The sequence below is a fragment of the Larus michahellis genome, chromosome 8, assembly GCF_964199755.1.
Source record: "Larus michahellis chromosome 8, bLarMic1.1, whole genome shotgun sequence".
NCBI lineage: Eukaryota > Metazoa > Chordata > Aves > Charadriiformes > Laridae > Larus > Larus michahellis.
In genome coordinates this window covers 46,407,552-46,433,755 of record NC_133903.1, presented here as the reverse complement: position 1 = coordinate 46,433,755, position 26,204 = coordinate 46,407,552, and the positions used below count along the sequence as shown (strand labels likewise).

Genomic DNA, 26,204 nt, shown 5'->3' with positions numbered 1-26,204 from the left:
CGGCGCTGCAGGCAGCTGCCTGCAGGCAGCCCCTGCCTCCCCTCACCAGTGCCTTGGGGAGAGGGGGCGAAGGCAGGGGTGGGTTGGGGTCTGATGTTGCCTCCTCCTGTTTATCCTTCAGGTTGCCCGTCCTGGAGACCACGGCCCCATCTGGCGATGTGACTCACCCCCACCACCTGGTCTCGGTGGTCCCCAGCAGATACCCGCGCTGGTTCACCCTGGGGCACCTGGAATCGCAGCAGTGCGAGCTGGCCTCCACCATGCTCACGGCAGCCAAAGGTTGGTGGGGGGGACAGCTCTGGGGCACGGGTGATGGGATGATGCTGCACAAGAGCATCAAAGGGATTTTCCTGGAGAAAAGTGGGAGCTCCTGCTTCTGCTCCCTCAGCCACTGGCAGAGACCATCTGAGTGCTCCACTGGTAGCCCACCATGGGCAGGGCATGGTGAGCTGGCCTCGAAGCAGCCCACTGGAGTCCGGATCTCCGGGGTTCTTGTCCCAAAGGGCCTCAAGGCTCATCATGGTCTGGCAGGGCAGGACAGGAGGTTCTCCAGGAGGTTCAGGCGACCCTGTGGTTGCCAACCCGGGGATACCAACCGCAGTGCTGCAGATCCTGGGCAGTGCCCCTGGGTGATGCTGGACCATACCTGCCCAGCAGCATGGTAAGCTGCCAGGTCAGCTAGCCCTGCCAGATGCGTCATGAGTTCATGCCATGGTTTAGTTTGAAGCTGCTTATCCTTTTACCTCTGCTTTGTCTCTTCCTGCCCTGTGGTAATGATCTCGCACAGACTGTAGGAGGGAGGAGACCTCCCTGTGCACCAAACCACGTGTGGCTTTTGGCAGGGCTGGAGATGGGGACAGCCGTACTGGGTGGGACACCTTGGTCCCAGCCATGGGGGTGCTCGTAAAACACCTCCTTGCTGGTCTGTCAGGCCTCTTTGGTTCCTGCCCAGGAACAATGATGAAGGCGAGCACGGGCTTTTTGTTAAACATCCCTCTGTCCAGAAACCAGCCCCACCAGGACGGCGAGCGCCTTGTGCCCCATGAGGGTTGGCAAGCTGAGCAGTTACCACTGCCCACCACTGCTCCGCACAGTCTGCGGCGGCCTCCATCCTCCAGTACTGCCAGCCTGATGGGGAAGGTGCCACTTCCCCAGTGAGGTGGAAGGTAAATGAGCTGCCAGAAAGCTCCAGCCTTGCTGCTTCGGCAGCTTCTTCTCTCTTCCAGCCCTCCTCCTCTTGGCTGCTTTGGTGGCTGCTGGTGGTGATGGTGTCCTGCACCTGCCTTGCAGTGCCCTGATGGTAGCTGGCTTATCCTTTAGTTTCTCCTCCCTTCCACCACCTAACGGGGATGAGGTTTTTATTCTGGGTGATGTAGGGCCATTGGATTGCACGTGTTTTTCCCACTGTCCCTTTCCCAGGTGTTCCCCCACCGCAGCATGTCCTAATGTGATCCTGCGTCCTCGCAGCCTTGCTTGCCTGCGCCCCCGCGAGCCATTTTAGGCAGGCTTGGATTTTGGTGGTGATGCAAGCGGCTGCTGTGGGTGGCAGGCGATATCTTTAGCTATTAGTCACTAATAGCTAAATAGCTATCAGCTATTTAGCGAGAAGTCTGTGCGTGCCCAGGTGCAGCGCTAGGTTTTTCACACTGCTGTGCGTTATTTGGTTTCCTTTGCATGAGGTTCATCTGCTCAGTTTATACGATGGGAGTAGAAGAATGAATCCGGAACAAAGCAGAAGGACCTGATGTGGCACGTTGGCATCTGTGGTCTGCACCCATGTCAAAGGTCCCTCTCCGCACCCTGTGTCCCACGGGGACTGGCAGGAGGATTTCCCAAGCTAGACGCAGGATCATGATATTAATATGCCTTGATGAGGTCCCTCTTCCAAGATCCCGTCCCATTTCCAGTGCCATCACCTATCCTCCTAGCACCCATGGCCTCCTGTGTCAGGAGACCCACAGCATCATGGGATGTTGTGCCAGAAACCCCCTTCTTTGGGGTTATCTCAGCCTGTTTCAGTCATGAGAGCTGCCTGCCTGACCTGGGACATCCAGGACCAAGGCGCAGTGAGTCTGGGTGACCCTGGCCCAGCCTTTGCTAGCTTTGCAGAGAGAAGGGACTTACTGGGCAAGACAGTATGTGTGTAGCAAACAGCTTTTCTTCTTCGTTTTAATGTTCTAAATGAAGACTGACCTTTCTGCAGCCGTTCAGTGCTGGGCATCTCCCCAAACCCCTCCTTTGTCGGGAAGAGTCTGCTGTACAGCTGTCAAACTTGAGCCCAGGGTAGAACATCCAGGTGCCTGGAGATGTCTGCTAATGCTCCAGGACGTGTCTGGGATCACTCAAGCTTGTTTGTGCTCTCCGTAAGAGGATGATGTTGAGGGAGGATGGGTGCTGTAGGATGTGTCATCTCCTGGGGAGGACGTCCCATTTTGCTTTTGGACTTCAGGGCTTGATCCAGCGTCCCTGTGCTTCCCTCCGCGTGCGTGTCCAGAGGGGCTGACCATGCTGTTCACCACCCCAGTGCAGGCAGGAGATGAGGCTCAAGGGCAAGGTGGGGGGAGGCTAAACCATCTGACTGTTTTTGCCTGCACCCAGGGGACATGCTGCGCCTACGCACCGTGCTGGAGGCCATCCAGAAGAACATCCACTCCTCCTCCTTGATCTTCAAGCTGGCCCAGGACGCATTCAAGATTGCCACACCGGCCGACAGCAACTCGGACACGACACTGCTCAACGTGGCACTGGAGCTGGGGCTCCAGGTACGGGATGGCACTGGGGATGTTGGTGGGCTTTCTGCCCCACGTGCTACGGCAGTGGCGCTGGTGATGGTCTTCCACCAAGCAGGCAGTCCCCTGTGGAAGCAGTAAATTCATCCCAGCATGGCCCTGAGCAGGGGAGCTCAGCCCTGGGAGGCCCCTGTGCCCGCTGCGGTTTGGGTGGAGGCAAGGCAGTGCTGGGGAGCCGGTAGCCAGCCGGTCCAGAGGGATTTTTGGGAGAGCACCACTGTGTTGGGTGGCCTCATTGGAGCCCGCTGGGGCAGCTGGTCACCCCGAGTTTGCCTCGCAGGTGATGCGCATGACCCTGTCCACCCTCAACTGGCGGCGGCGGGAGATGGTGAGGTGGCTGGTGACGTGCGCTACTGAAGTGGGTGAGTGCCTCGCCGTGCCGGGGGGATCCAGCCCGCATGTGGTGGGAGCCGGGTGGGCACGGAGATCCTAGGGTCATTCTTAACCCTGGGCATCTGAGCTCTCCTGGGTCTCCCGTTTCTTCCTGGGTAACTGGATGCGCCTCAGAGCACCAGCTGGCAGGGCTGGGGCCACAGCGGTGGCCAGGTTTGGGACTGGGAGAGGTCCCCTGTACCCGGGCCAGGCCAGCGGTGTTCGCTATGCCCTACAGCATGGCAGCGCAGGGTAGCTTCTGCTTGTCCCCATCTGTCCTGTCCCTGCTGGGGCAGAGGCAGCAGCTCAGTACTGCCGCGAGCTGGCTTTGCCTTGGCTCTGGACACCTGGGGACTTGGAGGAGCCCCATGATCTGAGCCAGGCCCCAGGGCTGTGCCGTGACCCTGGTGTTTTCTTGCAGGGGTGAGGGCCCTGGTGAGCATCCTGCAGAGCTGGTACTCGCTGTTCACTCCCACGGAAGCCACCAGCATTGTGGCGGCCACGGTGATGTCCCACAACACCATCCTGCGCCTGAGCCTGGACTACCCGCAGCGGGAAGAGCTGGCCAGCTGCGCCCGCACCCTGGCGCTGCAGTGCGCCATGAAGGACCCGCAAAACTGCGCCCTGTCTGCCCTGACCCTCTGCGAGAAGGACCACATCGCCTTCGAGACCGCCTACCAGATCGTCATCGACGCCGCCTCCACTGGCATGACCTACACCCAGCTCTTCACCATCGCCCGCTACATGGAGCACCGGGGCTACCCGCTCCGGGCGTTCAAACTGGCTTCGTTGGCCATGACACATCTCAACCTGGCCTACAACCAGGACACGCACCCGGCCATCAACGACGTGCTCTGGGCCTGTGCCTTGAGCCACTCTCTGGGCAAAAATGAGCTGGCGGCCATCATCCCACTGGTGGTGAAGAGCGTGCACTGTGCCACGGTGCTCTCGGACATCCTTCGCCGCTGCACCATGACGGCCCCAGGGCTGGCCGGCATCCCCGGCCGCAGGAACTCGGGGAAGCTGATGTCCACCGACAAAGCCCCGCTGCGGCAGCTGCTGGACGCGACGATAAGCGCCTATATCAACACCACCCACTCCCGGCTCACCCACATCAGCCCGCGGCACTACGGGGAGTTCATCGAGTTCCTCAGCAAGGCCAGGGAGACCTTCCTCCTGGCGCAGGACGGGCACATACAGTTCGCCCAGTTCATTGACAATCTCAAACAAATCTACAAAGGCAAGAAAAAACTGATGTTGCTGGTGCGGGAACGGTTTGGGTGAGCCCCGGCCCCGGCCACGCTCACTGGCAGGGTCTGGCCGCAGCACGGGGACTCGGGAGAGAAGAAGGAAGGAAAGCGGAGATCACCTTCCCCCCCATTGGCAGAGGCTGCTCTGTTCTGGTCTTCTGTTTCTTTTTTTTTTTTTTTATTTCTTTTTTTTTTTTTTTTAAATATTTTTTCTTTCTTGGATTTAACCATTTCACACGCTGAGAGGATCCAGAGATTCCTTGGGCACAAACCAAAAGGCAACCACGGGGAAAAAGGATGGTTCGTTCAGCCCCCTGCCCTCCTTTGCCAATACCAAAAGCTAACCTGGAAATCTAATACCTCTTTCCTGAAGGAAGCGGTCGCTGGAGGGATCCAAAGGTTGCTAAGTGCAAAAATCTTTAAAATTACATGGGGAATTTAAAAAAAAAAAAAGAAAAAAAAAAAAGAAAAAAAGCGAGCAAAGAAACCCGCAACACTAGAACCTCATGCGTCACCAAAAGCGATGGCTTTGCAGAGCGCTTCTCCCGCCCGCCCGAGACATGCAAACTCCTCTATTTGTGAAGATACTTCAATAAAAACAAGTTAAAGTAACTGTTCTCAGGGATTGCTTACTAAAAGTAACACAAAAAAAAAAAAGCATTTATGATACTGTAAATACTATAGTATATGTGTCAATTATTAAATTGTAAAGTTATAATTATTTATAATTCTGTCTTTTATTTGGGGGATACTTGAAATTGTCGTGGGCTGGGGCGATTATTTTTATTATTGCTATTATTATTATTATTATTATAACTATTATTTAAAAAAAACCACACAAAACAAAACCACAGACAAAAAGAGGAGGAGGCACGCGAACATTTCTCAGGTTCCCACGGCACCGTCGGCAGCGAGAAGGGTGTGGGGGGAGGCGAACGTCCGCTCGACTCGCAGCCCTGGGACGGACAGACGGACGGACGGACGGAAGGAGGAGCGGCAGCCCAGCGCTTGAGGACGGCGAAGGAAGGGACTCGGGGGCGCGACGTTCGCTCGGACGCGCATGGATGCTGGCGATGGAGGACACGAGCCCATCGCCTCGTATGCAGACGTCGCCCGGTGGGCGCAGGGGTGCGAGGTGCCTGGGCGGGCTGCGGGCACCGGGCTGCCCGGCTCCTGGGGAGGGACGGGGGGGACAGGCGCAGCTGTGCCACCTCCCTGCACCGTTCTGCTGCCCGGCTCCGTGGTGCGGCCAACGCTCAGCCCATCCCGGCTTCGTCCCACGCCAGGGGCAGACTCTCCAGCCCCGTGCCGGCGGCTCTTTGGTTTCGGTTCATTTCTTTGCCAGCGGGTCGGGAGGGCTGGGGGGGTGCCAGGGCTGGGCTGGACAGTGACTTGTAGTTAGAGAACGTGGGCTAGTTATCTGCTGTCTGGTTTGACTTTTAATTTTTTGGCAAGTGACTTGTGTCAGCGCTCCGGCCAGGAAACCAATTGTACTCAGTCTCTGTCACCACCAAACTAGCGGTCTTCAACCAGTCTGTTTCTCTCTTTTTTTTCCTTCTTTTTTTTTTTAATTTTTTTTTTTTTGCGTGCGTGCGTGTATGTGTGTGTGCGACCTCTTCATCTGATGTTTAATAATAAAAGGGATGAACGTTACCGCCTGTATCTCTGCTGCCTTTCTCTGAAGTCGGAGGGGTCACGACGCATGCTGGGCAGCCTGGCGTCGCAAGCAGGGCAGAGCCCCAGGGAGGAGGTGGCATCACAGCCCCCCCATGGTACCCAGCTGCTGCACCCCAAGGAGGGGGATGGAGCAGTGGGAAGGCACCCTGGCTGCTTCAAGGTGCAATTCCCGGCCACGCTCAGCATCAGCAGGTCCCTGCCCACCCTGGTGGCACTGCCCCGTCCGTGCCAGCTAGAGCAGTGTTGGCACCCATGTCTTGATCCAGCCTGGACTGCAGTGAGTGTGCTGTGGGATGGGGTGGCGCAGAGTCATAACCCAGGGTTCCTGGGTGCTGCAGGGCTGCTTTCTGCAGGGCCTGCTGAGCCCCAGGCGGACTTGGCTCCAAGGATCAGAGGAGATGGGGAGAAGTCTGCATGGAGAGATCTCCAGGATCAGTGGGATGGTCCCAAAGAAGCTCTGGGAGCTGGAGGAGGGTGATGGCAGTGCCAGGGCCATGGTGTCCCTGATGCCATCCCTGAAGTAGGGTGCTGATGGTGGTAGTGTCTGGAGGGCTCCTGTCCCGTGTCCAGCTGTCCCCTAGGTGAGTACTGCTGGGTCTCCCACCCCGTCGGGGATGCCCTGGGTCAATGTCGTGTTGCCTGTTCCCACCGGAGCAGGCCTGTGGCATGAACGACAGTCAAGGCAGTGGCAGGCTGTGAGCCCCCAACCTCTGGCAGCCCACCTCCCCAGCAGGGCTGCGCACATCTGTAGTGCCAGGAGATGGCTAGCGTGCTCTGGGCTCACATCCTCCCTCACAAGCCCTTGGCACAACACTGCAGCCCAGCAGGGAGAGTCATCCCCCCCACACCATGTTGCTGGCATCCTTGTGTCCCCCTTCTGACCTGCAGGACGGGGCTCAGGGGCTTCCCCTGACCACACATGCCCCACTGCCAGGCTGCCACCACTGCCCGGCTGCCACCACTGCCCATCTCCTCCAGGGCTGTCCAGTTGCCCATCCACCCCCAGCCAGAGCCACACGGCTGCTGTGGAAAAGGTGCTGGTTTAATGCTGCTGCAGCCCAACCTGGAGCGAGCCCTGTGACAACACATTACTTGGGGTGACTGTGCCCAAACCGGAGTCCTGTCCCCAAACCCCCAAGCTCAGCTGTGCTTGTTGATGTGGCGGGAATGAGCGTGCACGGCCTCTACAAAGGCACCCACGTGCTCAGGGTTCATGTCGGGGTAGAGGCCGTGGCCCAGGTTGGCGATGTAGCGTTGGGTCCCAAAACCCTCCAGCATCTTCTTCACCAGCTCGCCAATCTTCTCCTGTAGGCACGGTGGGAAGCCACGTGTCAGCCTCATTCAGCCCAGGGTACTCCACCCCCACCAGTCCCCAGCCAGCCTAGGGGACTGCTGGGACACGAGCCAGCACTGCAGGTGGGGAAACTGAGGCAGGAGACCTTTAACACAGGCTGGAACTAGCCCCTGTTGCTGGCGATGGCCACAGCTTACCTTGGGTGCGTAGAGAGCGCAGGGATCCAGGTTCCCTTGCAGGGTGACATCTTTCCCTATCTGTGCGCTGCAGCAGGGAGGAAGCAGGTGAGCTGTTGTGCGTGGCGCAGAGGCTGGGAGCAGCTGGGTGCCTGCAGCCCCCACTGCAGGTCCCACAGGCCCCCTCAGTGCAGCCCCTAGTTGCTGTGGGCATGAGGGCTCAACTATCCCACCTCTGGAGCAGAGACCTGCAGGCCTGGGATGGCCCAGGGCAGAGGAAGAGGTCGGGGTACCCAGCCCAGGGTGCTGCCCAGGCACCTGAGCGCTCTGACGGATTCTTACCGAGCTTCTTGGGGCCGGATGGTCCAGTCAAGACCGACCACCTCGTAACCAGCATGGGCCAGGTCACGCAGCGCGTAGTGTGCATCCTTCGCAAAAATGATCTGGGGAGGGAGGACACGGGCAGTAACTCTGCTATGGGTCACGCCCCTCACCATGGGCTAGAGTGGGGGAGGCAGGTACCAGGAGATGCACCCCTCTCCCGCAGCCCCCAGATGCCAAGGTCAATCCAGGCAGCCCCAACTCACCATGGGCACCAGGGGCAGTGCCTCCTCCTTCAGCTTGCTCTTGACAGCCTGGGCGATGTCTCGGATGTAAGGCAGGGCAAAGTCCTGAAACTGCTCCGGGCCCAGGTGCCCCGCATGGGACTCAAACAGCTGGAGCGCCTGCCAGGGACATGGGACTGTGAGAGCCGCACCTCAGTCCCTCCTCCTCCTCCTCTCAGAAGCTGGACCCTCTCTGCTCTCTGCCCCCAGTCTCTGCCCTCCTGTGTGTCCCTGTCCCCATGCCCCAGGACACACCTGCGCTCCAGCAGCCACCTGCCCCACCAGGTAGTCAGTGACGACATCGGCCAGCAGCCGCAGCAGTCGGTGGCTTGCCTCGGGGTGACGGTAGAGCCAGCTCTTAGCCTTGGACATTGTAGTGGAGCCACCACCTTCAATCATGTAGGACATGAGCGTCCACTGTAGGAAGGAGAAGAGTGGAGTGAGGAGGGTGACAGAGGTGGATGATGTGAGGGGCCGGTCACAGCGCTGAAGCTAGGACCTGTGAGCACCCCAGAGCCTGGGGCACAGCTGCTCCTGCATTGAATGTTCCCCCACGTACGCACCCTTATAGCTCTGGGGGTGTCATCGCTGGTATCACCCCAGAAGAAAGAGTAGATAGAGAAGCCCAACTGGGAAAGAGACACATCACTTACAGGCGCCCCGGAGAAGCCAATGAGGGGCACCCTGCCCTCCAGGCTGTGTCGTGTCAGCGTGATGGCCTGGAAGACGTAGCCCAGCTCTGCTGTCACATCCACCTTCTGTCGTAATTTTAGCAGATCCTCCACCTCCTTCAGGGGCTCTGTGAATGTGGGTCCTTTGCCAGGGACCATGACAACCTCCATGCCCAGCGCCTGGGGACAAGGGAGAATGGAAGAAGCAGGAATGGGGTGGCCCTGAACCCAGCCCCATTCTCAGCTGCTGCCGCCCACCATCTGCCAAGGGTCTCACCTGGGGCACCACCAAGATGTCAGAGAAGATGATGGCAGCATCCAGGGGGAATCGTCTGAGTGGCTGCAGAGAGGAAGAGGCAGCATCAGTGAAGGGCTGGGACCTCCTCCCCATGGAGGACCTGGACAAGCACCGGGGTCCCCAAGGGCTGCACAACTTACTGGGGCCACCCAGACCCAAGGTTTTTCCCTGTCCCTATCTGGGCAGGGAGTGGGGACACACAGACCCCCCCCCGGGGATTGCTCACCTGCAGTGTCAGCTCACAGCACAATTTAGGGCTCCGGCAAGTGGCGAAGAAATCCTGCGCCGCCCGGGTCTCCCGAAATTCTGCACGGGAGTGGCATAAGCGTTACAGGGGTGTGTGCCGAGCCCCCCTCGCTGTGTCCGTCCTCCCCCCACACGCCTCCACCCGCTCACCGGGCAGGTAGCGCCCTGCCTGCCGCATGCACCACACCGGGGTGTGCTCCGTCTCCTCCCCGCGCGCCGCTCGCAGGAACGTGTCGTTCTTCAGCTTGGGGAAGCCCTTGGGGCTGTGGATGCAAGAGCAGAGATGGGCTGTCACCCACAAGGGGTCCGGGTGCCCTACCAGACCCCCACAGCTGAGGACAGGGAGGTGCGAGGGCCAGTGGCTTGTCCCTGCTCCCCGGCCGGTGACTGCAGGGAAGGGCTTGTGCCCAGCTGTAACAAATGTGACAAATGGTCCCCATCACGGTCCATGGCCTTTTCCTGCTTGGGCTCCTGGGGCCCTCCCTGGGAGAGGCCATGCCCGGCCCAGGGCCCCACCAGATTAAGTTATCGGGGCCAGCAGTTACTCCCGCCTGGAGAGATTTGGGGCCAGCGGGGCGCAGGGGCGGGTGGCCTTGCCACCAGCATCCCCAGCCCCTATCTGTGCTGTGCAGCCCCCGGAGGCCCAGGCGCCTGCTGAGGTGTCAACCACGCGTCCCCAACCTCCCCCCCACAGTGTCACCATCAAGCGGCTGCTGGAGCGAACCGGGAAGGCCAGCAGCTGTGACAGGCGGGGGCCACGGGGACAAAGTCCCCAAAACCTCCAGTGTGGGGCCAGTGACTTCACTGCCACACCAGTGTCCTTGCTGATCCATCCCGGTGGAGGATCAGTGTTCCCAGTGCCCCACCAGTGCGGGATCAGTCCCCCCCGGCACCCCACCAGTGACCCCAGTGGAAGATCCTGGATCCAGCACTAGGGCCATACCAGTGCCTCACCAGTGTCCCCAGGGCCACACCAGTGTCCCCCGTACAGGACCCCAGCGCCAGAGCACCATCCCCAGGGACACACCAGTGTCCCCAGTACAGGACCCCAGTGCCAGAGCACTATCCCCTGGGCCACACCAGTGTCCCCAGCGCAGGGTCCGCCGCGTACCGCCCCCTCACGACTCTCGGAGGCCAAGGAGGGCGGTGCGGCGGAAAAGGCACAGGCCTGCGCCCCAGCCGCCCTCTCCTGCCCCGGTTACTCACACGAGCCGCTCGCCGCCCTCCATCCTCCTGCGCCGCTTCCCGGCCACTCCGTTGCCTCCCGACGGGGTCCGTCCCGCCCCCGTCCCGCCCCTCCGGCACCGCCATCTTCCCGTAGTCCCGCCTCTCCGTACGCCGCCATTTTACCCCGCCCCTTCCGTACGCCGCCATCCTGCCCGGCTTCCTGCTGCTCTGTACGCCGCCATCTTGCCCTGCTCCTCCCTTCTCCTTACGGGGCCCGGGCGCCGCCATCTTGCCCTACGTCCGCCCCACCGGGCGCCGCCATCTTGCCTGGTCGGCGGGGCGGGGTTTGCCGTAAACTCGCCGGTGCAGGGGGCTCGGCCGCGGCCCGCCGTCCACCGTACCCGGTACGCGATGCGTGCGGGCGGGGAAGCCCCGCACCAGGTGCTGGGCCGGCTGCGGTTCCTGCTGCAGTGCAGCGAGTGCTTCCGCCGGGCCCGGCCGCTGCCCGCCGCCCTCTGCTACGTGCCGCGGGAGGTGCAGTACAAGATCTGCAAGGACCCCACCGCCGCCGCCGCCGCCGCCCGCAGCCTGCTCAGCGTGTGGGACAGCCCGGGGCCGGCGCGGGGCGGCAAGCGGGCGGCGAGGGCCACCATCGAGGTGCGGAAGGGCGGCTGCCTCCGCGCCACCGGCGAGGAGTACTGCAACGGCGCCGGGCTCTGGGTCAAGCTCAGCAAGGTAACGGCGGCAGGGGACGGGACCGGGAGGGCCGCTGCGGCCTGCGCTGCCCGCGGAGGGGCCTGTCGGTCCCGTGCCCTGAGGGGAGCCGTCCCGTCCCCCGCAGGAGCAGCTGGAGGAGTACCGGAGCGGCTGCGAGCTGGAGGAGGGCTGGGTGCTGGTGTGCAAGCACGCCGACGGCGGGGACCGGCTGGTGCCGGTGGAGTCCACGGAGCGGATCCAGCGGCAGCAGCAGCTCTTCGGGGTGGATTACAAACCCGTCATCAGGTGCGGGGCCTCCCGTCGCTCCCGCTAGGTCGCCGTCCCTGGCTTCCCCGGCTCCCCATTGCACGGCAGAGGGCAAGGAGGTTCCCACCCCCCACACACCCCCTTCACCCTGGCCCAACTGCCCGGAGTCTCGGCCCCGCAGCCGTTCCTGCCCCGGGCTGAGGAGCCCCCGGCCCACTCGGCCACTTCTTCCATGGAAGCAAGGCAATAGGGATGCCAGATGGTGGGGTTAACTGGGTTTGGCTCTGTCACTGTGCTTGTCACCTGCCTGGCGGGCTGTGGGCAGGAAGAAGTTGGAAAGGAAAGGGCAGCGGATGAGGCTGGAGTGGTGGAGGATGGAGTGCAGTGGGGCTTTAAACCCAAATCCTCCTCTTCCAGCTACTCCTCGACCTCCAGCTCTTCCTTTCTGCTGGGGTTTTCTCACTCTCCCCTTCTCTGGGTTGTTTCAGATGGGAGCAAGTGGTGGATCTGACGTACTCCCTGCGCCTCGGAGCGAAGCCCAAGCCCATGGAGCAGGATGAGGCCGCAGTAGAGAAGCTTCGGTATGAGCTGTTTCCCAGCTTCTGCTGTGGTTGGGTGCAAGGCACTGCCTCTCCCTGGCTGCTCAGACAGCCGTCTCCTGCAGGCTGGGGGGAGAGGGGGGAAGACAGGCAGCGGGGAACAGCTCTGCTTGGCACAGTCTTGTCCTAGATAAACCTGCACAAAGCAGAAAACAGGGCAAGACCAAAGCAAGCAGGGCATGGATTGGCCTTCCCTGACCTATTAGCCTGGCAGCCTCTGGCTCTCCAGACTCGTTAATCCCTTTTCCCTGGTAGGTTTGTGCCCCCAACATGGACTTATGAATGTGACGAAGACCTGGTGCATTTCCTCTATGATCACATTGGGAAGGAGGATGAGAACTTGGGTAGCGTCAAGCAGTACGTGGACAGCATTGATGTCTCATCCTACACGGTGGGTTAAAGGGACAAGGCTGCATCAGCCCCGCTGTGCCATGGGGCTGGGGAGTGTGTATGGTGTTTGGTGTGCTGGGCTGGGCTGTGTTTGAGGATGTGGGAGAGAAGCCTGGGGAGTGTCATGCAGCATATTGTGTAACATGGCCCCTGGAGGGGCTGTGGTTTGAGAAGCAAATGCTAATATTAGCTGCAAAGCTGATTTTAGGGGGGGGTTGATGTTCTGTGCTCTGTGTGCCTTGTAGGATCAGCCCCAGTGTCCTGTGTGCTCTGTACTCCCCGAGTCTACCCACAGCCCAGCAAAGGGAATGGGCCAGTTTGATACCCTCTGGCTCTTAAGATTCATAAGGAGAGTAACGACTAAGGGGAAGTAATCCTACCTCAATCTGATCTTCCTTTCATTCACTGCCCTCTTCCAGGAGGACTTCAATGTGTCATGCTTGACTGACAGCCACGCCGACACGTACTGGGAGAGTGATGGGTCCCAAGGCCAGCACTGGGTGCGGCTCAACATGAAGAAAGGCACCATTGTCAAGTGAGGCACCTCTCCCCTGTGTGCTGGCTCACAGCTGGGGCGAACCCTTCAGCCCCCGCTCTCTGCATGAGTCCCTCATGGCCCATATTTGCCCTGCGTTCCCTGCCCCTCAACCCTCTGTCTCTGGGCTTGAAGGAGTCTTGGCATTGTCACAGGTACCTGGGGATCCCAGCACCAGCTGCGTGTGCTTGATAACAAGCGTGACCAGGCAATGAGGGGAGCAGCAGTGGGTGTTCAGATGCAGTTACCTTCTCATTTCATGCTTTCCTTTGCAGGAAGCTCCTGCTGACAGTGGATACCACCGATGAGAACTTCATGCCTAAGCGAGTCGCTGTGTACGGGGGTGAGGGGGACAATCTGAAGAAACTGAACGACGTCGGCATTGATGAGTGAGTGGATGGAGGTGAAGAGGGTAGTGTGGCCCTTGCAGGGGTCAGAGGTGCTAGATACCCTGACTCCAAGCAGTCGTGCCAGTGCCAGCCTGGCTTAAGAGGCCCAGGGCCTTGGGACAGGCATTTTCCATCTCTGAGCTGAGGTTTCTCTCTGCCTACAATAGCAGACAGCATAATCCTCAGGGCTCTTCTGTTCCAGTTGTGGGACCCATCGGGAGCACGTTGCCTGGACCTGAGGCACCAGCAGGTTCAGGCATTCAGTGTAGGCCATGTTGTAGGCGACTGAGTCTGGGTTCCTGCCACAGGCTCCCATTTCAAAAGATGCAAACCCTCTTCCCTTCCAAGAAGCTGAGTGGATTTTGGCAGGATGGGAGAGGGAACAGCTCTGCAGCCCTCATCTCTGCTGTGTTTGCAGGAGCTACATTGGGGATGTGTGCGTCCTTGAGGACATGACAACACACCTGCCTGTAATCGAGATCCGGATTGTGGAGTGCAGAGGTAGGGCTGGGTGTTATGACCACATCCATAGTGCACCTGTAAGATACTGTACACTAAGAGTTTTTTCCTGTGGCTTGTACTTCTTGGTCCTGTGGGCCATTTCAGATAAATGCAGAAGAACCACGGGGAAACTCAAGGGGGACCTGGAGGTTTGCAAGCTCTCAGCTTTCATCCTATCTTTCTCTGCCTTCAATTTTTTTTTTTCTTTAGTAAATGCCCCGCTTCTTCTTCACATAAATATTCCAGGCTCTCACTGCCCAGCCCTAGAGCTGGGCGAGCTGGTCACATTCCTAGTGCTTTTACTTATAGACCTCCCATGCTGGAAGGCTTGCTTTCACATGGTCTTAGTGTATCATCCATGGTCTTCCTTGGCAGATGATGGGATTGATGTTCGCCTCCGAGGCATCAAAATCAAATCCTCCCGACAGAGGGACTTGGGGCTCAGCGCTGACATGTTCCAGCTGCCCAATTTAGTGCGCTACCCTCGCCTAGAAGGGACGGACCCTGACCTGCTATACCGACGGGCTGTGCTCATTCAAAGGTACTGTATGGAGAGGGGCAGACAAGTGGGGTGGCGTTGTCTGCAGGGATTGGTGCCCTCTCCAGCACGAGTATGGCTGGAAGCTGTAAAGCTGTGTGACTCCCCTCGGGACAGGCATCCTGGACCCTGGAGAAAACAGCAGAGTCATTTAGGAACAATGTGGGCTCTCTGGGGTAACTCCCCTACATTTTCAGAGGAATTTTGCAGCTCAGGTTCAGTATCTTGTGTGTCGCAAGCACAGCATATCTGTGCAGTGTTGGGGGCAGGTGCATACAGAGTCCTTTGCAAGGGCTGCAAGGTCCCTGCAGTGCCCAGGGAGTGGGAATTTAGTACCAAAGGCTCCAGGATGTAGAAGACTGTGCTGGGTTGGGTTTGGATCAGTTGTTGCTTTTCTGATTGTGTCTGGTCTGGAATAGTCTTGTGCAGATCCCTGTCCCTCCTGTGTCGCAATACCTTCTTCTTTGGGATTTAGGTTCATCAAGCTCCTGGACAGTGTCCTGCATCACTTGGTGCCAGCCTGGGACCACACTGTTGGCACGTTCAGCAAACTCAAGGTGAGCGATTCCCTCTGTGTCTTGTGAGGCCGCAGTCTGGCAGGGTGATTGTGTTTGGGCTGTGGCAAGGGAGGCAGGCAGTGCTTGTTGCCTTTAAAGCAGCTCAAGGGAAATACCTGGCTGAGCTCAGTTCATTAAAGCTGTGAAAGGCGATATTGTTTAGAGCCTAGTTTCCTGCTAAAACACTGATGTAGAAACATGTAGCTATGGGATAACAAGTAGAATCAAACCAGAGCACTTCACCCTCAAAAGGACTTGGACCATAGCAGCACTGGGCATGTGAGCCGGACACACATCCCCTCCGAGATCTCAGCCCAGGACACTCTGTTCCTGCACTTGCTGCCAGCAGCTGTGAGCTGGCTGTGTCCAAACCGCAAGGCTTTTACCAATAGTTTCTTTCTGGCTTGAATAAGCTTTTGATTTCCATCTTTCTCATAAGACTGAGTGGTCTCTTTTCCTTACGTCCTCTCCCAGAATACATGTGCTAGACACTGTTGGGGAAGCCCTGTTCTGTGTATTTCCAGGCCTGGTGTCAGAAAGCATTGTAATTCATGTGCCAGTTCAAAGTAGCATTTGAGGATTCTTGTTTGTTTAGAGGACTTGATTTTATTACAAATAGGAGGGATAGTAAGACTGGTGTTCTGGTGAGAGTGAGGGTGAAGGACAGAACAAGCAACACTGGAGTGTTGGCATCAGATATTGACTGATGGAGAGAGGATGGCTTGATATCTCCCTGAAGCCAGAAAGCAAAACCTTTCAGAGGCAGAGGTGGATCAAATATTGTCAAGGAGAATGTGTCTGTGTGTGGAAGGCAGTGGCCCTGGGAAGGGGAGAGACCTGGCAGTGCAGTGCCTTTGGTAGGAAGTAAGTGGCTTGTTCTGGACGCCTCTGACATTTTGGACATACCTGTTGGCAGCATATCAAGCAGTTCTTGCTGCTGTCCAAGAGGCGCACAGCTCTCATTACCCAGTGTCTGAAGGACTCGGAGACCAGCAAGCCCAATTTCATGCCGCGGCTCTATATTAACCGACGCCTGGCTATGGAGCACCGAGACAACCCTGCCCTGGACCCCAGCTGCAAGAATGCTGTCTTCACCCAGGTACTGTCCCTCCTGGAAGGGTCCTCGGTGCTCTGGGGAGAGTGGGGCATCCCAAAGCCAAAATGAACCACACAGAGGTAGGTGGAAGGGACACCTTGGAGCTGGAGACACCTGGAGTCCTCAAGGCCTCTTCACATGACTCATAGGCTCTACAATTACATGTGCTGATGATCCCATATCCAGGAATAACTTCTAGGAGGGATTTGGGATCTCTGAGTTGAAGTCTCGTCTCTATCCTGAATGCTCTCTGTGGCATGTTGCTAATGCAGAGCATAATAATCTTGTTACACTGAAAGGGCAGCAAAGAATTCATGTGTGACAGCAGTAATGCAGATGCATACAGCCCTGTATCGTGGTTTTACAGCAATGCTGATCTTCCTATTGTTGTTCTCCACCCACCTCCAAAAGATCTATTGCTCTGTGTGTGCACAAAGAGCTCAGACTGCTGTGAGCGTTAATATGTGTTCAATGTACCTCCGAGGCCAGAAAGCTCCATACAGTGGTTAGCGGTTAGCACTGTAATTTATGTTCCCTTTTCCAAAAATGAAAGACTCCTAGACCATTTAGAGATCAGCTTTAGTGAGTAGTTAAAGGTTTGGGGCAAACCAGATTTCCTTCAATTTCCTGCCTTCACCTGGCACCGGTTCCCCTGGAGATGGGATACCAGCCTTATCTTCTCTGCTTGTTGCAGGTGTATGAAGGCCTGAAACCCTCGGACAAGTTTGAAAAGCCTCTAGATTATAGGTAAGCAGTGTCTAGGGGAGGGACGGGATCATGCAGTGCTGGGAGCTATCTCCTCTGTCACAGCAGGGTGTTTGGGAAGCCTGCATGTGTCCTGTGCTCTGGAGGGGGTTTGCTAGGGCAGGAGCCAGCTCAACCGTGGGATCAGGGCCTGTTCCCCAAAGTGTCACCTTGCTACTGAGGATGCAGCTGTCTCTGGAGATTGAGATCTTGTCCTGTCCTAAACCCAGGCTGGTCCACCCTAGTCCCCTGCTGTCCCTGCTGTGCCTGCTGCCTCCCCAGCATCTCCCTGGCTTTGAGCAGCACCTCAGATGATGCCTGGTTCTCCGCAGGTGGCCGTTGCGTTATGACCAGTGGTGGGAGTGCAAATTCATTGCAGAGGGCATCATCGACCAAGGTAGGGGCTGTGTGAGGCAAGGGCTTTTCTGGAGCAGAATCGGGGGTTGATGGGGTGACTCTGTTCCTGTAGGGGCTCTCATTTGCTCCCAGTGTTCCTGCCCATGGAGCAGAGAGGGGAGGCAGGTTGCCGTGTCCTGCCTCTCCCGGCCATGTCTTGGTTAAGGAGTGATGCTTGCTGGGATGGGGACCAGAACTACATTAGTCACTAACAGCAGCTTTGGCAGTGCCAATGCTCCCTCTGGCCACCTTCCACAGGGCAGGTGGGGATGTTATTTCTCCTGTCTTATTTCTTCCGGTGCCAGAAGGCTCTGACAAGAACCTTCTGCTCAGCCCTGGGCCAGGTTGGACCAGAATTCCTCGTCTTTGCTCCATAACTCTGAGGGTCAGCACATGGGGAGTTCACATCACTAAAAATGCCCTTCTTTTGGGGTTGCAGGTGGTGGTTTTCGGGACAGCCTGGCGGACATGTCGGAGGAGCTGTGTCCCAGCTCAGCAGACACCCCTGTGCCTCTGCCCTTCTTTGTGCGCACGTCCAACCAGGTGCTGTGGGTCGGGGTATTTGAGGCAGATCTTTCTGTGCCTGGCAATGCAGTGCTGTCCCTGTCCCCCTGCATGCCAGGGACGTACCTACTTTCACTGGTCCAAAGCTTTTCTTCGTTAAGGGTTGGGTAGATTACTTTGCGGCATCTCATTTTAGGATATGCTGACAAGTGCCTGGATACTTGTCTCTCAGTGGGAATACTGCCAAGGAGGATGAGGGGTTTAGCCCACTTCAGAGGCGCTGCAGGAACTGAGTTTGTGGTGCTTCATGCTGCACTGAGATCATGACTTAGAGTTTTGCCTCTCGCTTTTGTAGGGTAACAGCACTGGAGAAGCCAGGGACATGTATGTCCCCAATCCCTCCTGTAAAGACTTCCCAAAATATGAGTGGATCGGGCAAATCATGGGAGCAGCTCTGAGGGGCAAGGAATTTCTGGTAAGCTTTCAAACCCATCCCTGCATGGAGGTTTGCCGCAAAGGAAGTCATTATCCCCCTTCTGCGGCTTGTCCGACAGGAGCATGGGAGGGCTCTGTGATCACACACTGGGACAAAAGGTGTTTGACAGGATTTGAGGCTGGGGGGTTAGGAGAGCTTGCAGCCTGAGTTTTGGGATGTGCTGCTGGGAGCTTGGGAGATGGTGTCTGGTCTCTGCTTGGCTGTGATGAGCTCTGCATATGGACAGGGGAGGAGCGAACCTCTTTTGTGTCTGCACAGTTGAGCCCTATCTGTGTCTTTGGGGATGTTTCCTTTACACAGACTGAGCAAAATCCCTGTTCTCCTTCAGGTCCTGGCTCTTCCTGGCTTCGTATGGAAACAATTAACAGGGGAGGAGGTCAGCTGGAGCAAAGACTTCCCTGCCGTGGACTCTGTGCTGGTGAGAGGGACTGGGAGGCTGTGCCTATCCTACTCCTTGTGGCACTCAGCAAGGTGGTGATTTGTGTCCCTGTCCCCGTGTTGTACTTGCTTCCTCCTGTGATGTGTCAAAGAAACACACACAAAAAGGACACTCTTAGCATTTAATGCATCCTATAACTAATATAGAAATGTAGCCTTGCTGACTACCCCCTTAAGCATGCAATGCCCCAGGGTCTGCTAAACAGCTTTAGGGCAGCATATCCCTGTACTGCTGTTGCAGTCACCACTCCAGCCCTTGTCTGGGAAGGAGGGAGATGGGGCCTCGGGCACACCACTGCCTACTGAGCATCTCTCTAACCAGCACTCATCTGATGCCTGGGCAGGTGAAACTCCTGGAGGTGATGGAAGTCATGGACAAAGACACCTTTGAGTTCAAATTTGGGAATGAGCTGACCTACACGACAGTGCTGAGTGACCAGCGCATGGTGGAGCTGATCCCTAATGGCAGCAGCACCGTGGTGCGCTATGAGGACCGCAAGGAGTTCATCCGCCTGGTGCAGAAGGCTCGACTGGAGGAGAGCAAGGAGCAGGTAACGCTGTCCCATACCAATGACCAACGCAGTGGTCATTGATTTTTCCAGAGACATACCCTCCCAGTCTGTTTCTAGGAAAATGCACTGTGGAGTGTCCCTGTGCTCATTAGTGCAATAGCAGGCAGTCCTCGGTGAGGTCCTGGAGCCCATGGACTTGTTGAAAAGCAAAGTGGCTTGTAGCAGCATGGGAGACATGGGGTTTTATTCCCAGCTCTGATACAGACTTTCTGAATGAACTGAGATGCATCTCTGTGGATCCTATTCCCTTCTTCAGGTTCCTTAGAGCGTTTGCTGAGCAGTCATGTGGCTTGTATCCAGTCAAGTCCCTAGGCTCAACCACGAGCCAGGGAAATGCACAAGACATACTGCTTACCTGCCCTGTCGTCTTTTCAGATCATGGCCATGCAGGCTGGGCTGCTGAAGGTGGTGCCCCAAGCTGTTCTTGACCTCCTCACCTGGCAGGAGCTGGAAAAAAAAGTCTGTGGAGACCCTGAAGTCACAGTTGATGCCCTGAAGAAGCTCAGTAAGTAAAGGGCACTGCTCAAAACTCTGTCCCTGAAAACAAGACTGTCTTCCCTCTGTGCTGGGACAAGGAGAGGTGTGGGAGGCTGATGCTAGCCTTTATTACAGTGAGAATGTGTGCCTCTCTACTTCTTGCCTTTAGCTGGCTGCTGATGGGGGCAGGAGTGTCCCTTTTCTCCATGCTGGGCCTCAGAATAGGGGCTGGGGCATCCCTAGGCTGCCGGTATCTGAGCCTCTGTGGAGCTGAGATGTGGATCTGGATGAGCTTTGTGGGAGGGGCCTGATTGCATGTGTCCCTCACACTTTGGGTCTACGTGCTCACACCTTGCAGGCACCTTGAGGTTTTTTCCTATGCTGGCAGAGGACCGCTGGGTGAGCAGGGGATGCCCTGCTCTAACTTATCTAGAGGGAGCTTGGGTCTTTAATAAACTCTTTTTCTGTATCCTTTCTGCCAGCCCGGTTTGAGGACTTTGAGCCATTGGACACCCGTGTTCAGTACTTCTGGGAAGCACTCAACAACTTCACCAACGGTAAGTGATTTGCTTTGTCCCTGTGTGTCTTGTGCTATCACAGCCCCTGCATGATGTCTGGGAACTGGGAGGGTGAAACCACCGTCATTGCTGCCTGGGGAGCAGATGGGAGCCAAGGAAAACAAGCAGCTGGGCTGAAGGAACTACTTGTTAGTGCTGGGGATACCTGGAAATGGCTGTATTCGATCTCATATCCCTATAGGGTCTGCTGATGTCTTTGCTTTTCCTTCACAGAGGATCGCAGCCGCTTCCTCAGATTTGTCACTGGCAGAAGCCGCCTTCCAGCACGGATCTACATCTATCCAGACAAGATGGGGTGAGTCTGTTCTCCTGTAGACTGCAAGGCTGACTGATCCCACACCAAAGGGATGTGTGGTCTGGTCTCCCCTGCCTCGCTGGCCTGCTGGTTCTGACCAGTTTGTCACCTTCTCCCCAAGCTCTGAGACGACAGATGCTTTGCCGGAGTCATCCACCTGCTCCAGCACCCTCTTCTTGCCCAACTATGCCACGTAAGTTTTGGTGCTTCCCTACATCTGTGGGACTGTGTCTGGGCTCTTTTCTTAACCTTGGCGCTGGCCCATAGGGCCCCATCGCTTTGTCACACTTATGTCCCCTTGCCTGTACCATGTGGCTGCTGTGATTCTCTCTGTGAGCGGCTGGTGAAGCATAGCCTCCGTCTCAGAAAGCATCTTGTCCTCTCAGCTGGCAAATGCAGCAATGGCAACTCCTCCTTGTCTTTTTGTTTTGTTTTTTTTTCTCTCCCTTCCTGCCATCCCTAGAGCCAAGGTGTGTGAAGAGAAGTTGCGTTATGCTGCCTACAACTGCGTGGCCATTGACACGGATATGAGTCCGTGGGAAGAGTGATGTTGCCGCCTGACCAAGCAGCATGGACAATCATTCAACAAAAACGTGCAGTGGGAAGAGCTCCCTTGTCCCTCCAGGATGTGTATATATAATAAACATATAGGTGTGAAGCCTGCTCACAGCGGTGGTAACCAGCACCTCTTTGGACATGGAGGTTTGGATCTTCAGCAGGGTGGGAGCTAGCTTGGAGTGTAAATGTGATTGCAATAATGAAACCCTGGCCCGACCCTCATACATCAGAAAGGCCTGGTAATGAGCTTTTGTAATGAGTTTCTTCTCCACATGTCCCTGTTGCAGCTGCACAACTCTTGCTCCTCCCAGGCTGCGCTCTGCTTCAAACAGAAATGGGGTAGGGCAACAAAACTGCACGGCAGGTTACAGCACAGGATGCAGAACTGTGAGCTGCTGCTGAAACCATGGGGATGCTGAGAGATGCTCAGTGGGTCCTAGCCTGAGTGTCCTGACCACATTCCCTCACCTGAAGTCAATGGAAATGAGAGCATTGATCTAAGTTTAAGAAGAAATGGGGCAGGCTGGTGGCAGGTGCTGCAGGGGTGCCTCTGGCCACCAGGTGTCATGACAGACCTGCACAGCAGGACTGCGGGTGCTGTCAGGAAAAGGGCTCCCATGCTTTTACATCTCAGAAAATCCCAGTTCCTGTAACCGCCCATGGTTCCTCGCAGCCCTTACACAGCAGCGGCTGCTGGGGGAGCTGCTCTTCTACAGGAGGTGGGAACTAACTGTCTGCTTCCCTCCTGCTCTTTAGCATTCAGTTCTGCATCTGGCATGCTGGTGGCCCAGCAGCTGTTCTCCCAGGCTCTTTGAACCTTGGTTTTCCTCTAAAAGCCAGTATTGCAACTAATCTGTTCTAGTTCTCATGGAGATGCGCAGGAAGGGCCAAACTCTTCTCCCAGACAGCAGGGGTTAGAGCAGTAGCATGGCAGTGCTGGATTCTGCTCCCCTCTGCCATGGGGAGGTAGGTGGAGGTTTCGGGTGGACAGGGAAAGCCTTTGCCCCAGGGCAGTGGAGAGACTGTGGGTACCAAGGGTTGGAGCTCCTTGAGCAGATGGACCTGCAGTATGTGAGCAAGGAGCGAGTAATGAAAGCTTTACAATTTCAAGACCGTCAAAAATGTTCCTTGATCTTCCCAGCCCTGGGCAGGGCTAGTCATTGCCTAGCACTGTGAGCTACCAGATGTCAGTCTACTTTTGTAGTCCCAGCTCCATCTTCAGTCTGTGTGGTCTGTTGGACCACCAGTATGAAGAGCCACTGAGTGGAGTGGGGCTGACGCTGTGAGTTAAGATTTATCTTCTCTTTACACTTCATGCCTTTTTCTCCTCTGTTGAAGGAGTCTGTCATCCAGAAATCACTTCCAGTTGTAAATGAAGTCCTTCCCTTCACCAGTTTCCTTTGAAACTGAAGTATTCCCAGACCTGCTGAGGAATTTTGTACTAAAAGGGACGTACAACCAGGAGGGAGCATGTGCTGCCATCTCCCACGTGATGGTGCATGGAAGGAGTATAGGGTGAGTGGGAAAGCGGTTTCTGGCAGCCCTTGCCTGGAGCAGAGCCTTCCATACTTAGCTGGGTGGGTGTGAAGTTGCGTCTGCTGGAAGAGGGTTTTTTTGTAAATCCTGGAGTTATCTCAGAATTGAGCTCTGTGGCTTTGTGGCTGATTTCAATGACCAGCGTGGACAGGAGCAAAACCAGTGTGATACATTTCCATGCTGGTGGCTGAGTCACTTCCTAGGGTGTCTGTTTAAAATGGGCATGAGGAGCTGGTGAAATGACTTTGATCTGCTGGCTTGGCCTCAGTCAGGAGTGTTGGTGAAGGAGTCTTCAGCATTGAGCTGGGATTTGAAATGAGCCATCCTAGATCCTTTCCGGCCACTGACATTTGGGTGGAATCAATCCTGCTTTTTCCAGCCTTGCCCGCTTGTCTCTAAGGGAGATCATCAGCAGGTTACATTATTTACTGAGCAGAACTGGAAGTAGCAAGAAAAATTGACTCCTTTCTTGTGCTTTATGGCCAGGCAGGGGGTGGTTGGTTGATGAGTGGCTCAGGACAGGATGGATAAAATGGCCCTAGTCTTTGGTGGAGGGTGAGCTGATGTCACCTGTGGGAATGAGCAGGCTAAGAGCAAGCTGGGGTTGCTTATGTTGACCACCTGCAGGGGAATGGGCGCCTCTGGCTGAGACATCTCCAACAGGTGACCACTGGCTCCCCTGGCCTTGGTGGAAGCAACTGCAGCTGTCAGAGGATAACTGAGGTAATTATGGAGGTCACCAGAGTTGCTCAGATTTCTCACTGAGATATGAGATGCTTGGAGAGCTCTATTCCCTCTCATTATCCATGTCCACAGTCCCAGCCCTTCGTGATGAGGGGAGAGCTGCCACGCAAGGCGATGCTAAGAGCAGAGCCTGGCTGAAGCAGTGGGATGCTTCCCTGAAAGCATCGTGGCATCTCCATCCTTGGAGATGCCCAAGACTTGTCTTACAGCCCTGGGCAACCTGATCTAACTTCCAGTGTTGCCCTGCTGGCTGTGGGTCTAGGTCCTCCCTAACCTGAAGCACCTAATAACTATGGAGCTCCCAACTCTAGCTTTTCCCACGTTTCTCTACTGTTCCTTACAGCAAGGTCATTTAGCTCCTGACCTCTCACACCCTTGGGTTTATTTCCTGCCACTGTGAAAAGAGTGCTGCCCGAGGGCTTGCTGGGGCTCTGGTGTGAGTACTGGAGCTCTGGGGAAAGGATCTAGCTGGTGATGGGTATTTCTATTTAAAAAAGTACAGAACTCTGGCCCTAGCAGAAAGGTTGCAGTTGGGAGTTCATCCAGGACGGTCTGGCTTTAACCCCTACAAGCATATTGAGAAAAAAACATTGGTTTACCATATTGGTTTACCATCGTTTTACTGTCCGTTTTGTGTTATGGCTATATACGTGTTGGAGAATGGCAGCAGCTGCTGCTGTAGAGACCTGTGAAAGAGGACTGGGGTGCAGAGATCTGGGAAAGCCCTTCCATTTGCAGGAAGAACCCATTGCTGCAGCAAGGTCTCAGCTGAGGTCATTTAGTGCATGGTCAGAAGGTCTGGACAAAAGTGGCTGCTGAGCAAAGATGTCAAGATAACCCACATATCATGCTGTTGAGTTTGCCCTGCAGAGGTGAGCTGGGAAGGAGCTGCTGGTAACATGCCTGCATCTCCTCAGCATGGTCCTCTGTCTCCTCTGTGGTGTTTTAAAGCCAATCGCAAACTGAATTTCTGCTGTGACAGCCTGGCAAATTGTGGAAAAGGTCGGCCTGGCTCAGCTCTGGACAATCTCAGGGGCCCAAAGTAGGTGTTATTTCAGTGCTGGGTCATGTTCCTTCTCCAAAGCTGCAGGTTGGAGCTGTCTCCTACCATGTTTGACAAGACACAAGTCAAGTGCCCCTGCCCCAGACTCCTGCTGTGCATCCCCACCCGCTCACCCAATCTTGTTGGTCGAGATTGATTTTATTATTATTATTATTATTATTATTATTATTATTATTATTATTATTTTTTGGGGGGCCAATGCCATCCTGAGGAAGGTGCTGGTGCCCCTATGCTGCTGAGAAGAGGAGGCGTCTGTGTGGGCCAGAGCTGCAGGGTGGGTAGGAACAAGCTCGGGGAGGGACTGATGCCATGACACCTCCATGTAATCTCTCTCTCTCCTGACTTCAGCTCGCTGAATTGTCATAGCTTCAGGTGATTAATAATGCACGTATAGTCTTGCTGTTCTTGTTATTCCACTAACACCCTATACATAGTTTGACAGGATCTGTCTGTCCCTACCTCATGTAGGATCTCGAATAAAGTGAACAAACCATCTACACCTGGCCTTCCTGATGCTTTGTTCTGGCTGGGGCTTCTGCATCCTTCTGTTGGGTTAAAGAGTGATGGAGACTGGTGGTGTGAGAGGCAACTGGAGGTGAAGCAGAAATTGGCCCCGTGACACCCTTTGCACACAAAGCGGTGTCATGGAGGTGGCTCAGAGTATTTGCTGGCTCAACCCTTTGCAGCAGCTCTGCAACCAGTTTTATAGGGTGACATGGCTGTGGAGGGAGGGCACGGGACCCTCCTGCCTGCAGTGGCAAGGCAGAAGTTTGCATTTCTCTTGCATCGTGGTTCAGGGCACTTTGCTTCTGCTGAGCCTGGTGCCCATTGCTGCGCCGAGGCACAATCATTTCTGTTCAATAGATAACGCCACAGGGGTGACAGCTGTCACCTCTGTGCACCGTGCCTTTGCAGGCGGGGATGGAGCTGGACTCTGACCTGCCAGGAGAGCAGCCAGGCTCCGGAGGGGTGCGGGGACCTTTGAGCTCTGCCAGCCTGGTTATCTCCTGATCTCTAAATGCAGCTCTTTGTGCCCAGCCTGGGGAAAGTGAGAAAGCGTGGGGTGGAGCTTAGTTGTTCTCTGCCACCACCTTGCCGTGGTATGTGACAGGCAGACATGACATGGGGTGACATGCTGCCAGCATTCTGGGGTGGTTGGGTGTTGCTGGGTGTCACAACCTTTCTCCTGCTGCTGGGATAAAGCTGCTCCTGGGGAGGGAATCCCATCATCCTCCCCAGCAGGTGCTCAGAACCTCACTACCCACTGCAAGCCTGCCTGGGGCAGGGATATGTCCCCCAGCCAGCCAGGAGCTGGTTGTCCGCATAGCAGGATGACCGCTCCTCTCTTTTCCCTATCCGTGACGGAGATGTAGCCCTGTGCCCTGAACCCTGTAGCCTGACAAGCAGAGTCCCCCCGGATGCAGGCGGTGACAGCAGCATTGGAAGCCAGGAGGGAGCAGAGTCCTAAGCCACAGGGCAAGGGGATGCAGGTGACCTGGTTCAGCTCCTGCTGGTGACCGAGGGACCAGGGTGGGCGTAACACTGTCGCATCTTGTCACAGGAGGGATGACGGCGACCCCTCACCCATCATCCCGCTGGAGTGAAGAAGGGCTGGGCTGTGCCCGGGGGGGGGGATATTCGGGGCGGAGGCGACAGCCGGGCAGGGAGGGCGTCCCCGGAGGGCTGGGTT

The 26,204-nt window shown here is 56.3% G+C and overlaps 3 protein-coding genes across 3 annotated transcripts in view; 2 read left to right on the top strand and 1 right to left on the bottom strand.

The window, feature by feature from the left end:
• ZSWIM5 (zinc finger SWIM-type containing 5) overlaps positions 1–5,056 on the top strand; it is a 100,905-nt gene extending 95,849 nt beyond the window's left edge. Inside the window, exons 11-14 of the mRNA XM_074598436.1 lie at positions 122–279; positions 2,599–2,762; positions 3,070–3,151; positions 3,583–5,056. Coding sequence (XP_074454537.1) covers positions 122–279; positions 2,599–2,762; positions 3,070–3,151; positions 3,583–4,445 — 1,267 coding nt within the window. The 3' untranslated portion in view covers positions 4,446–5,056. The remainder of the gene's footprint in view (positions 1–121; positions 280–2,598; positions 2,763–3,069; positions 3,152–3,582) is intronic.
• Positions 5,057–5,995: 939 nt separating this feature from the next.
• Positions 5,996–10,833, bottom strand: UROD (uroporphyrinogen decarboxylase). Its single transcript, XM_074598438.1, is given in 11 exon segments — positions 5,996–7,393; positions 7,580–7,646; positions 7,901–8,001; positions 8,146–8,283; positions 8,419–8,580; positions 8,817–9,014; positions 9,112–9,174; positions 9,359–9,438; positions 9,529–9,641; positions 10,585–10,766; positions 10,768–10,833. Coding segments are annotated over 11 exon segments (1,335 nt in total). The 3' UTR covers positions 5,996–7,228.
• On the top strand, positions 10,757–21,280 carry LOC141747738 (E3 ubiquitin-protein ligase HECTD3-like). The gene is made up of 21 exons (XM_074598437.1): positions 10,757–11,280; positions 11,387–11,547; positions 11,997–12,089; positions 12,363–12,498; positions 12,917–13,032; positions 13,308–13,421; positions 13,840–13,922; positions 14,298–14,463; positions 14,936–15,017; positions 15,934–16,116; positions 16,808–16,860; positions 17,190–17,254; positions 17,693–17,796; positions 18,113–18,232; positions 18,582–18,671; positions 19,036–19,242; positions 19,639–19,768; positions 20,223–20,297; positions 20,532–20,613; positions 20,735–20,806; positions 21,077–21,280. The coding sequence occupies exons 1-21, from the start codon at positions 10,957–10,959 to the stop codon at positions 21,159–21,161; spliced, it is 2,541 nt and encodes an 846-aa protein (XP_074454538.1). The 5' UTR covers positions 10,757–10,956; the 3' UTR covers positions 21,162–21,280.
• The last annotated feature ends 4,924 nt before the right edge of the window (positions 21,281–26,204 follow it).

What these genes read in the sequence shown, in the direction of transcription:
- LOC141747738 (XM_074598437.1), top strand. Translation starts at nt 10,957, where the DNA reads ATGCGTGCGGGCGGGGAAGCCCCGCACCAGGTGCTGGGCCGGCTGCGG. An exon ending in TTGATGTCTCATCCTACACG is followed by an intron (nt 12,499 to 12,916) that starts GTGGGTTAAAGG and finishes GCCCTCTTCCAG; the next exon opens with GAGGACTTCAATGTGTCATG. An exon ending in AAGAAAGGCACCATTGTCAA is followed by an intron (nt 13,033 to 13,307) that starts GTGAGGCACCTC and finishes TTTCCTTTGCAG; the next exon opens with GAAGCTCCTGCTGACAGTGG.